This window comes from Diospyros lotus, chromosome 9 (genome assembly GCF_014633365.1).
Source record: "Diospyros lotus cultivar Yz01 chromosome 9, ASM1463336v1, whole genome shotgun sequence".
NCBI classification, from domain to species: domain Eukaryota; kingdom Viridiplantae; phylum Streptophyta; class Magnoliopsida; order Ericales; family Ebenaceae; genus Diospyros; species Diospyros lotus.
Genome location: NC_068346.1, coordinates 36,723,876 through 36,736,124, shown reverse-complemented (window position 1 = coordinate 36,736,124; position 12,249 = coordinate 36,723,876). Strand labels below are relative to the sequence as shown.

At 36.8% G+C, this 12,249-nt stretch overlaps 1 protein-coding gene across 1 annotated transcript; it reads right to left on the bottom strand.

Annotated features, from left to right (window-relative positions):
* Positions 1-1,583: 1,583 nt before the first annotated feature.
* On the bottom strand, positions 1,584-12,249 carry LOC127810137 (protein RETICULATA-RELATED 1, chloroplastic). The gene is made up of 8 exons (XM_052349413.1): positions 11,710-12,249; positions 9,721-9,885; positions 9,511-9,603; positions 9,320-9,435; positions 3,264-3,362; positions 2,859-3,164; positions 2,538-2,702; positions 1,584-2,330 (listed from the first exon to the last, which is right to left on the bottom strand). The coding sequence occupies exons 1-8, from the start codon at positions 12,091-12,093 to the stop codon at positions 2,033-2,035; spliced, it is 1,626 nt and encodes a 541-aa protein (XP_052205373.1). The 5' UTR covers positions 12,094-12,249; the 3' UTR covers positions 1,584-2,032.

Below are 12,249 nucleotides of genomic sequence, written 5' to 3'. Positions count from 1 at the left end.
GTTATGATTTTAAAAAATTGCCTCACAATAATGATATTTAGATCGAATTTATGGAGATGAAGTAAAAAGTTTATTTTGTCACTATATCAACACTCACAATTATCTAAATAAGATAATATAACAATTATATAAGAATTCTTTAAAATGAATTGTGTACTAAAATTCATGTTGTTGACATTCTTAAGGTGTGTTTGATTAGTCATATTTTTTTATGAAAAATAGTCATTTTTCACCCAAATTTTAACTTTTGAGGTGTTTGATTGGCTAAAATTTTCAAGTAAACTGTTTTCCCACTTTTAGTCACGCAATGTTATTTTCTCAGTTTTGCTGGAAAATGTCTTGTCATGTGGGGTAGATCAAATTTCTCATGAAATTTGAAAGCAGCTCATGTCTCCATCCCTTCTCTCATATATGTGTCGAAAACTTGATTTGGCGAAAAAGAAGAAATGTGACTAGCAATCGTGAGAAAGACGAGGAGCGCAGCCGACGACTACGAAGAGAAAGAGGATGGCTAGTGGGGAAGCTTGAGAAGAAGCACGGCGGTGGCAAAGCTTAAGGAAATTTGGAAAAGATAAAAGAGAAAAAAGAATTGAGGGGAGACAAGGAGAAAGAGGTAGGTTTTGGGAGAGAGGTTTCATACGTGGTAGATTAATTTCACATAAAATAGTGGCAATCAAATACTAAAAATTAAAAAAATATAATAATTTTTAAGTAAAAAATAAAGTTAATCAAACACCCTTAATTGATAATTTTTATACAAATCATTTCTAACAAATTCAATTGCCTAAAACTTATTTTATTTCCATATAAGTTCCATACTTGTAATTAAACATACCCTTAGTAAAATTAAAATTTAAATCCAAGTTGAAACCAATCATCATGTTATTAAGTGGGGGTGAGGATTAAAACAAGTCATTAGACTTTGACCCAAGGTTGATTTGGTCGCTAGAGTTCAAGAGGAATAAATAAGTTACTTTGTTTTTAAATTCAAAGTTAATTTGGTCATGTACTTTAAAAATATCCAACAAACGATTATATTTTTAAATTCAAGGTCACATTAACTCATAAATATTTTTTTGAAGATTCCTAACTATTCTTTAATTTTATTAACAATGTCAACTTTAATTTTAATTAAAATAATTCCATACAATCACAAGTTCAGATTCGAAGTGCCTATATACTTAAAATTTGTATCTTCTTAAAATATAGCGACCAATTTAACCCAAAATTCCAAAATATAATAAGTTATATGATCATTTTTAAAATAATGACTACTTAGTAAACTTTATTTTTAATTGAAATAATTTCATACACTCCCAAGTTCAAATTCGAAGGACCCCATACACTTAAAATTTGTGTCATATCGACTAATTTGACCTCAAATCTTAAAATAAAATAAGTTATATGATCCTTTTTTAAAGTGGTGATTACTTAGTAAAATGTCTGGTATAAGAAATACATCCCAGGCAATGGAGCTTAAAGAAGATTGGGGTACAAACCATGCCCTAATGCTTAAAACGATTCAAAGACACAACAGATTGAAGACAAAATTACAGATCTGGCAAGAGAAAGGCAAGGAAAGATTGAGAGGGAATGAATGGATCCACCTGCATTTATTTAGGAAAAAAAAAAATGATAATAAGAGATGAATTTTGTTCAAACCTAGGAACAAACAACTGAAACTGATCATTGTCCTAGGAAAAATTATGATGCTTGTTCATTGTAAAATCCTTCACGAACTAGAGACACAAATTTAGATGAGTTCAAAGACAGTAGTACATTGCTGTCAGCACAGAAATCCAATTTGTCTAAAATGAAAGGAGGATGGAAGGCAAGAATCTGAAGTGTTCTCTCCATTTTCACCATTTCAGTTAATGTGAATTTGTTCCTCATTGCAAAACCTCTTGAATGGGATCTCTGTCGACTGTGTCGTCTCTCAGCTGCTTCAACTGATATATCGGGGGTGCGCGAGTTCTTGCTGAGCAATCAGACCGCAAAATTGGGTAGTTAGACAGTAACGCTATTGACGAGCCTACGCCGAACTTGGGGTGACCTTTCTCCTGACGACTCTCTTCCTCTTGGCCTTGGGAGGCGGCGATACTTCACCTTCAGCAACAGAGTTGTTTTGCCCTTGTTTGATGCCCAGAAGCCCAAGCCCTGAAACAATGGCATTCTTCGATATGAACCATTTAGAAGAAGGTTGGGTGGCAGCCTCTGTGGATGTGGGTCTGTTATAAGCCTTTAAGATTTCGTCCGAATGAGCTAGTGGATCCACTTCCACCCCAAGCCAAGCCAGTCTTGACGTCTCCCCTAACTGAACATTCAAAACCCTGCATGCATCAAAAGCACCAACCATTATAGAATAAGGTAACAACACACCTGATGTGGGTGACCAGACAAAAATGAAGAAGAAGAAGAAGAAGAAGAAATCAGTGCAAATGACCAAAGTCCCAAGTAAGCTTATTTGAGAAAAATACTGGTAAAATGCTGGAAGTAGGTTCAAATGGAGGGAACTTCTTATAAAGGACAACACAGACCTCAAGGCTGTACTGAAAAAAAGTGCCACTCCGATGACATCAAAATAGTTGACCATTGCTCTATCAAATCCACATAACAGCTGGTAACGCAGATTTGCATACAGGCCAAGGAAAGCCCCATAACCAAGCGCATTAGTACTGACTGAAGGAATCGTAACAGATAACCTGTCAGAAAATGCAATGTGAGTGGTTCTATTTGGCAAAATTACTTTTAAGCAAGAAAGGCACTGATTGGAAGGTGATGATATTTAAGAACATAAACACACAAATACTGAAACAAAGACGAAAAGCTAAGCCAATTGTCCAGATAACGTTGTCTACCTTCCCTCCTTTTTACTGGCACATAGATTTGACAAAGCACCTTGTGCTGCACCAGCAGTGAATCCTACCATACATAATTCTGCAGCCTTGTAAAGAAAAGAATGGATTCTTTTTTGCAAGTCAAATTCTCTAAGTGGATAGCTCTTCTCAAATATATTGTTTGGCAGCTTCTGCAATGTGTTTTGCAAATCAAACCGGAATGTGTTTCCATATGAACGACAAGGAGCAAGTGACCACACAACAATAGCATTACACGCAGTCACGGTGAGAACATTAATAAGTGCAAGATCCCATTCCTGCTTTATCCTACATTAAAGGAAAGGAAAAATTTATTAAGTCAATATCTTGACCACCACAACAAAAGAAGATTTACTTCTTTGATGAATGTTAGAAAATAATAAACACCTCTCCTTGCGGTTTTTCAACTCTGACCAAACAGAGCAACCAATTGTGGCAGCCTGCTCCAAAAGAAGCCTATATAAAAATGCAGGATCGGCAATCATCCTGTGCAAACAAAGACAAAAAGTAAAAGGAATTACTAACTTGCTAATAGAACAATTAATGTTCTCTGAACCAGTCTACCATTCCATAGCTGATGCAAAAAAGAAAAAAATGATTAAATATGCATGTTGAATCACAATTTGTATCCAAAGAGAAAAATATGGTGCTAGAGTTATGGATCACACAGCACATCAAGTTTTGGTACTAATGTAAAAAAGGTGATCATCCATTCTTTGGGGTCTGGTTTCTTGGAATAATTTCTGCACCACAAACAATATCAACACTGCTACTTGATCTTTCTTGTTAAGCAAAGATAGACCAAGAAGTGCTTCAGAATGAAGATGTGTGCTGAGTAGTGTTGAATGAGGAGTTCCGAAGGAGATTTAAAATTCAAAGGAAAAGATCAAGTCAATGGATGCAGATAACAAGGAGAATCTGATAATGCTGATATTTAAAGTTTGTAATTTTAAGTTGTAAAGTTTGTTGTAGAGTTTATATTTATCTCCTAAGTTTTAGAGATAGATTATCTATTTTCTAGGAGTTTGATAATCCTAATCTTCTCCTAAATTATAGGTGAACATTTAGGAAATAACTTGTATATATTTTTCACAGATTTCATAGAAATTAATTAAGCCTTTAGATTATTTCCGGCTTGTTTCATGGTATTAGAGCCTACTCTTCAATCTTGAATCAGCCTCTGCCCGTTTTTTCATCCAAGTTCGTGCCTACATCAATGGCCAACATCCAACCTAATCCTACCCTAACCGAGGCATCAGCCACCAGTTCTCCGAGTCCTCTTCCTTCTTCGTCCTCTCCATCTCAGCAAAACAATCCCATAATTTCCATTGATAATCACTCTTTGCAAATTACTCAACATAAGTTAAATGGGAGTAATTTCAGAGAATGGTTTCAATCGGTTATGTTGGTGATTAAAGGAAAGGGTAAATCTGGTTATCTAACAGGATCTATTCCTGTTCCTCCTGCAACTGCAGCAACCTATGGAGTATGGGAGGCAGAAAATTCAACCATTATGGCATGGTTGATCAACTCAATGGAGTCGAGAATAGGTAGGACTTATCTTTTCTACAAAACAACAAAAGAAATCTGGGAATCAGTGCAGGAGGTGTATTTGGACCTGGAAAACTCCTCTCAGTGCTTTGAAATCAGGTCAGCTATAAGATCTACTAAACAAGGTACCCTAGGTGTTACCGAATACTTTAATACTTTGGTAGAATTGTGGCATGAAATAGACTTATTTCATACTATTAGTTGGGAATCTCCTGCTGATAATATTAAATACAGTAAGATGGTTGAAAAAGACCGGATTTTTGATTTCTTGTATGGGCTTAACACTGATCTTGATGAAGTTAGAGGAAGGATTTTGGGTTCAAAACCCTTACCAGCCCCAAGAGAGGTCTTTGCAGAGGTCAGAAGAGAAGAAAGTAGATGTAGGGTAATGCTGCAACAAGCAGAACCGGTTCTAAACCATCAAAATTCAGCACTAGCCACAACCAAACAAAGGGAATCTTTATCACGGAATCCAGGAAGGGAAAAATTGTGGTGTGATCATTGTAAGAAACCATACCACACAAAGGAAACATGCCGGAAAATACATGGCAAACCACCCAACTGGAAGCCAGGAATGAAGAAAGAAAATCCTAGATCTGCACTGAAATCAAAACCAGCCCAAGTTTGAATCTATCCGAGGAGCAAATCCAAGCTTTATACAGGCTACTAAATCAAGGTACAAATCAATCAGGTTCTTCTAATCCTCAATCCTCAGCATCCATAGCAGTGCAAGGTAAATCTAAGTCCTACTCCCTAATTACCAAGAGATTGCCTAAGAATGTTTGGATAGTTGATACGGAGGCTTCTGATCATATGTTAGGTGCTGAAAACCTAATGACTGATTATACTCCATGCCATTCCTCGATTAATATTTCAATGGCTAATGGGAATTGGCACGATTTGTGTGTCAAAACTAAGGCTGCAGTCAGTACATGTCCCAAGAATAAAATACAATCTGTTATCAATTAGTAAGTTGACAAATGACATGGGCTGTAGTGTAACATTTTTTTCCTCTCATTGTGTTTTTCAAGACCAAGCATCGGGGGAGATGATTGGTAGTGCTAGAGTGATGGATGGCCTTTACTACTTGGCTGGTGATATCCCAAATTCTTCTCACAATAAAGCTGCCCTAAACGTAACTGCCAGTGACAAAGTCTTGTTATGGCATCAATGTCTAGGACACCCTAGTTTCCCTTATCTTAAATCATTGTATCCAGAAATTTTCATCAATAAAGATCAAGTTTTCTCATCCAACAGTGCACTATTGCAAAGCAACCTAGATCTCACCATTCTATTCAATCTTATAAACCCTCTAAACCCTTTCATTTTATACATAGTGACATTTGGATCCCTCTAAATGTACTAATGTCAATGTTTTATATGGTTTATAACTTTCATTGATGATCACTCTGGGACTTGTTGGGTGTACTTAATGAAGGAAAAATCAGAAGCAAATAACATTTTCAAAAGATCTCATACATTCATTTTGAATATGTTTCAAACTTCTATACATATCCTTCGAACTAATAACAGCCGAGAGTATTTTTCTAATAAATTCACCAACTACTTGGCCGAGCATGGTATCCTTCACCAAAGCTCATGTCCTTACACACCCCAACAAAATGGGGTTGCTGAGAGAAAAAACCGCCACCTTCTAGAAGTGGCTAGAGCCATAATGTTCACCACCAATGTTCCTCATTTTTATTGGGGTGAAGCTGTCCTCACAACTGCATACCTAATAAATCGACTTCCATCTAAACCTTTGAAGTTCAAAACCTCCCTTAGCATTCTTTGTGACTCATATCCGAATATACCCTATCTTTCTTCTCTTGCTTCTAAGGTGTTCGGGTGTATTGTGTATGTTCATAACCATAATCCATCTCGTTCCAAATTAGATCCCAAAGCACACAAATGTATCTTTCTTGGGTACTCTCCATCCCAAAAAGGCTACAAGTGCTACTATCCAACCACCCACAGATTCTATGTTTCCACTGATGTCACATTCTATAAGCATCTACCATTTTATCTCTCTCTCGATTCTCTTCCAACAACACCCAGCACTCACCATGACCTTATTCCTTCCTTGCCTCCGCTTACTCCTAACCTGCCAGTGTATTCTCAAGGGGGGGGCATCTCAAGGAGCCACTGATAATACACTGGCAGCAGTTCCTACAGCTCTTGTTTCTCCTATCTCGCACACCTCTGGCTCTTCCTCAAAGTGTTCTACTAAATCTGGGCATGAGAAAATAGCCTCCAGCCCAAACGCCAGAAGACCCAAACGCCATCCTGAACCTAATGCTGGCCTACCATTGCCCTTAGATGTTGGTCTAGTGAAGGATGAACTAGATGTGGTTGTTGGCAACATCAGTGACAACTTCAGTGACACAAAAGCAGGGGAGACAGAGTAGGGGGAGACAGTACTGATAGCAGGGAAGATGGTTTAGATTGGGTTATTCCTATAGCCCTACGTAAAGGGATAAGATCATGTGTGAAATACCCAATTTCTAACCACCTAACCTATACAAAGTTGTCTTCTCAGTTTAAGTGTTTTGTTGCCAAGCTTGACAGCATTACAATTCCAACAAATATTCATAGTGCCATGAGTGATCCTAAGTGGAAGGAGGCTGTTATGGAAGAAATGGGTGCCTTAATTGAAAATAATCAGATTTGGGAGATAGTGAAACTTCCACCAAACAAGAAGACAATTGGCCGCCGGTGGAACTTCACTATTAAACATAAGGCAGATGAGAGTATTGAAAGGTATAAAGAAAGGTTAGTGGCCCAAGGTTTTACACAAACCTATGGAATTGATTATGAAGAGACATTTTCTTCTGTTGCTAAGCTGAATTCTATAAGAGTATTGTTGTCTGTTGCTGTAAATTTAGATTGGCTCTTACTTCAATTTGACATTAAAAATGCTTTTCTTAATGGTGATTTGGATGAAGAAATATATATGAGAATTCCCCTAGGTTTTGAGGAAAAAATTGGCAGTGGAAATGTGTGCAAACTGAAAAAATCTCTATATGGATTGAAGCAATCACCAAGTGTTTGGTTCAAGAAATTCAGCATGACCCTAAATTAGTTGGGATATAAACAAGGACAGGCCGACCATACATTGTTCATAAAATCCTCAACAAGTGGAAAGAAAGCAATACTAATAGTTTACGTTGATGATATTATTGTGACGGGAGATGATTTTCAAGAGATTGAAAACTTGAAAAATAAATTGAGGGCAGAATTTCAAGTCAAAGACCTAGGGAGTATGAGATACTTCCTTGGAATGTTGAAGAAAAGGATGATACTCAGTGGAAAAGGAAAGGTACCAAAGGTTGGTTGGAAAATTAATTTATTTGTCACTAACAAGGTCAGACATAGCCTATTCAGTGAGTATAATTAGTTAATACATGCATTCTCCTACTCAAAAGCATAGATTCATGTTCTTAGATATCTAAAAGGTACACCTAGAAAAGGGATGTTTCAGAAAACAGATGAAAGAGGAATTGAAGGCTATGTGGATGCAGATTATGTTGATTTTAGAGAAGATAGCAGGTCCACCTCTGGTTATTGCACCAAGCTATGGGGTAACATTGTCACATGGAGAAGCAAGAAGCAATCGGTTGTAGCACGAAACAGTGCTAAAGCAGAATTCCGAGCCATAGCTTAAGGAATATGTGAGGTCATATGGTTGGAAAGGATGATGGAAGACTTGGTAATACCTTTATCTCATAAAACAAAGGTATTTAGTGATAGCAAATCAGCCATCAACATTGTGAAAAATCCGGTCTAGCATGATCGAATGAAACATGTGAGGATAGATAGTAGCTTCATAAAAAGAGAGATTGAAAAAAGAGGGATTGACTTATCCTATGTTCCTACCACTGATCAAGTAGCTGATGTGTTCACAAAAGTTATTACAAGACCAGTATTTGAAGCATTGATTGGCAAGCTGGAAATGATGTCTATCTATTATCCAGCTTGAAGGGGAGTGTTGGATGAGAAGTTCTGAAGGAGATTTAAAATTCAAAGGAAAAGATCAAGTCAATGGATGCGGATAACAAGAAGAATCTGATAATGTTGATATTTAAAGTTTGTAATTTTAAGTTGTAAAGTTTGTTGTAGAGTTTATATTTATCTCCTAAGTTTTAGAGATAGATTATCTATTTTCTAGGAGTTTGATAATCCTAATCTTCTCCTAAACTATAGGAGAACACTTAGGAAATAACTTGTATATATTTTTCACAGATTTCATAGAAATTAATTAAGCCTCTAGATTATTTCTAGCTTGTTTCAAGTAGCACCCCAACGCTTTTCGATAAACATATAACAAAACATTTCCAAATTATTTCGGACTCGTCACCATTTTGGAAATTGAGCAAAAAAAGACATTTCCGACCTCTGGAGAAAAAAAGGAAGAAAATACAAGAGCGATAATCTAGAACTTTAGAACACAAATGCATGCCACATTATACTAGGTCATATCTATGTAAGGGCATAGGTATATTGATTTTTTGAACTGGAAACCCAAAATAACTCCTCCATTCCATTTTTTTTTTTCTCACTAACCTCCATCCACAGTTTAAAGTGACAATTCAGTAAAGAGATAAGTTCTTACAAAATAGATAAAAGCATTAAAGAGATTGTCAGAGCACTTCAATAACTTGACTAAAATACAAAAGCTTGAAATACAAGACTAAGTCCATATTTTACAAGATGAGGCACATAGGGGTGCCAATGCTAGAAATAATTTAAAGATTGTAAACATGTTTATTAAAGAAAACTTCAAATTATGATTAGAAAGTTCAGCACAAAATCCCATGGAGATTCTTGGAACAAAACTGAATATGAAGGAGCTAACTAGTTAATATGCTCATGAGGCTATTTATTACACTTACCTCCCAATGAATGCCCTTGACATTTCTTGTGGAAGCGTTCGAGAAATAAACCTAGTGGTAGTTGGCCTAGCATTGATTACTAGATATTTTACCATTTGGGCAGAGCTGACCAAACCCTGCAGCAACAACAAACATCAGAATCCAGTCATCGTTTCCTCATGCAGAAGTACACAGTAGGAGAAATACATAACCATTTCATAGGCTTGCCGCAGTCCTGCAGGCAAATCCATCATTGTCTTCTGCCACTCTCTCAATACCGCATCAACAAATTTTCGATCAAAAAGCTGCCAACAATACATGACTATCATATTCATCTCAATTATTGAAGATTCATGAAATTAAGAAAGAATACGAAGTAAAGAAATTAAGGAATCTGCATTCAGTGTATTGTGCACACCAACCTCTTGAAGAATAACCCTTCTCCTAAACAATCCACCATCATCTCCCTCATCCCCATCATCAAAGTCATCAAAGTAATCATCATCGTCACCATCATCATCACCTCCATCACCTCCACCATGGCTGATTTTCTTCCCAATATCGCCCCCACCACCACCAATTGCAGTCTACAACATTAGAGAAGAATAAGCCAAACAGTTGAGGACTAAAGATTGATTGAAATACAAAGAAGAGGAACAAATCCAGACAATGATAAATTTCATTCAAAGCATTTAGTATAGCTCAATACTTACTGCAATACCACAGATACTGCAACTCAATAGGAACCAAAAATATCTAGGTAGCAAGATTTCAACTATATAGTTTTTGAGGAAACAAGACAAAACCCACCAAATAAGATTTATTTTCTTAATGGCTGGTAAAAAAATACTTAACCATGATTCTCACCAAAAATGATGTTACTGAGATGAACAACTTCTTTAATATGAAATATGCCACAAAGATCGAATGCATCTTAGAAGTTAAGAGTGGTACAAATTCATGACCAAATAGGGAGAACATGATGATGGCTTGACTCTATGTAACACACCACAATTAATTGCACATAAGAATGGCATGAACCAAATAATAGGTCACAAAGGAATAGCAAGAAGGTCAAGAAAGACGTATATTGAAGTGCTCAAGGCATTTGCATGATTTGGTTTGGAAGAATTTAGAAACCAACCCATAAATTATGGTTTGAAGAATTCCAAACCAAACCATAAGATTACAGTTTGTCTTGGTTCAAACTGCGAGTTAAACCATATAAGAGTTATATGTGTATATTGTATAAACCAGTATTATTAAAGGCCCAAGGTGCACTAAGGTGCAAAAGGGTGTTGGAGCCTAAGGCGCAAGGCATGGCGGGTGCCTGATGGAACTAGGCACATGCTAACTAAAGAAAGAAAAGAAAAACATATATTCTACTTGAAGAATAAAGTATAAAATAGGTCTTAACTCCTAATAACATATTCACAAGCATTCTATCAAGGAAATTAAAAAATTCAACATATACTAATGAAAAGAACAATAAAAAATGCCAAAAGATGCATTCTAAAAATCTTTAAGTCAACTTGAATTAAATCTTAAGCAATTTATAGGTTTTAAATCTTAATCAAGATTAACTAATTATGCATTTTAAATAATCTAAACATCATCCTCATCATCAAGATCAAACATTTCTATATTTTCATCATTAGAAGCATCATCTCTAATATCTTCTTCCACATCATCTCCCTCTCCATCTTTATCTAGTTCAAATTTAATTGGAACATTTGAAGTAGTAGACCTTTTACTCATTGTCAAATTTGTAGCTGAAGCAATAAATTTAAACCCTAAACAGTCAAAATAAATAAATAAAGTAATAAACAGTAAAATAAAAACCCTAAAAAATAGTTCAAAAAGCCCAGGAAAGCCTTGATGGTCTGCACCCGCCTGGAAGCATTCCAGGCACCCTAGGCACGCCTTTAATAGCACTGGTATAAACAACATTTTTATGAGTAATAACAGTCCAATAACAAGAGTGCTTTTTTTTAATATTTTTAGTAGCTAGCGAGGATGAAATCAACTATATATACTATTGGAAAACCGTGCAAAGGGAAGAGTTTCATTGTTTCAGGGTTTGTATTGCTTTAGGTTTCTAATTTTAGGGTTTGAAAAACTGCCCAGACTTGCAAGAATATAAAGGTAAGTTAAGGAATCAACTCGTTGGTCATTGAATTTTCAGTACAAGCTGCCCAAACCTAATGCTTTAGTTCGTGCCTGATTTCCAGATCAATAACAAATTAAACTTAACTCAACAAATTGATGCATTAGGTAGAGCTAAATGCAGTTATCCATGGCAGTCTGGTAACTCTGGTTCAACCTTCTTCTATTCCCACACTTCTCTTCAAAGTCAAACAGAGCTGAAGTACAATTCAAGTAACAAAAACAATTCTGAACAGAAGACAAACCTCTGGACTAGACTTGGATTGTTTCTGCGACAAGTCAAGCTTCGATTTCTCCAACGTCACCGAACCCAAAGCACCGTACTGACCGCCCTTCATAACCGGACCGTACATCACAGACGACGACGACGAAGAAGAAGCCGGAGACGATGACGACAAATCGGACGGCGGGGACGCTCTAAAACACCGCTCCAGCCCAGCTACGGTATCTCCGTCGACCGCCTCCGCAGCCGCGGCCGCCCTAACTGTTAAACCCTTGCGGAGCTTACTGAGAACGGGAAGCGACCGGTGAACGGGGAATAGGGGTTTCGGCGATAAGGATTTGGTGGTTGGGATTGTCTGGGTGTTGATAGGCATGATTTGGGCCGTTTGGAAGACCGAGAGAGACATTCCTTTTTTTTTCCTTTTGGTTTTTGGTGTTTGGATAGACGGAAAATCTCAGATTTTCATGGAAAATTGGAAGGAATGAGTGAGGCCAGCTTTTCTCTCTTCGGAGAGAGAGAGAGAGAGAAAAGAGAGAGATCGGAGATGGAAAATGGGGTTTTT

What these genes read in the sequence shown, in the direction of transcription:
- LOC127810137 (XM_052349413.1), bottom strand. Translation starts at nt 12,093, where the DNA reads ATGTCTCTCTCGGTCTTCCAAACGGCCCAAATCATGCCTATCAACACC. An exon ending in GAAGGGTTATTCTTCAAGAG is followed by an intron (nt 9,604 to 9,720) that starts GTTGGTGTGCAC and finishes TATTGTTGGCAG; the next exon opens with CTTTTTGATCGAAAATTTGT. An exon ending in TTGAAAAACCGCAAGGAGAG is followed by an intron (nt 3,165 to 3,263) that starts GTGTTTATTATT and finishes CCTTTAATGTAG; the next exon opens with GATAAAGCAGGAATGGGATC.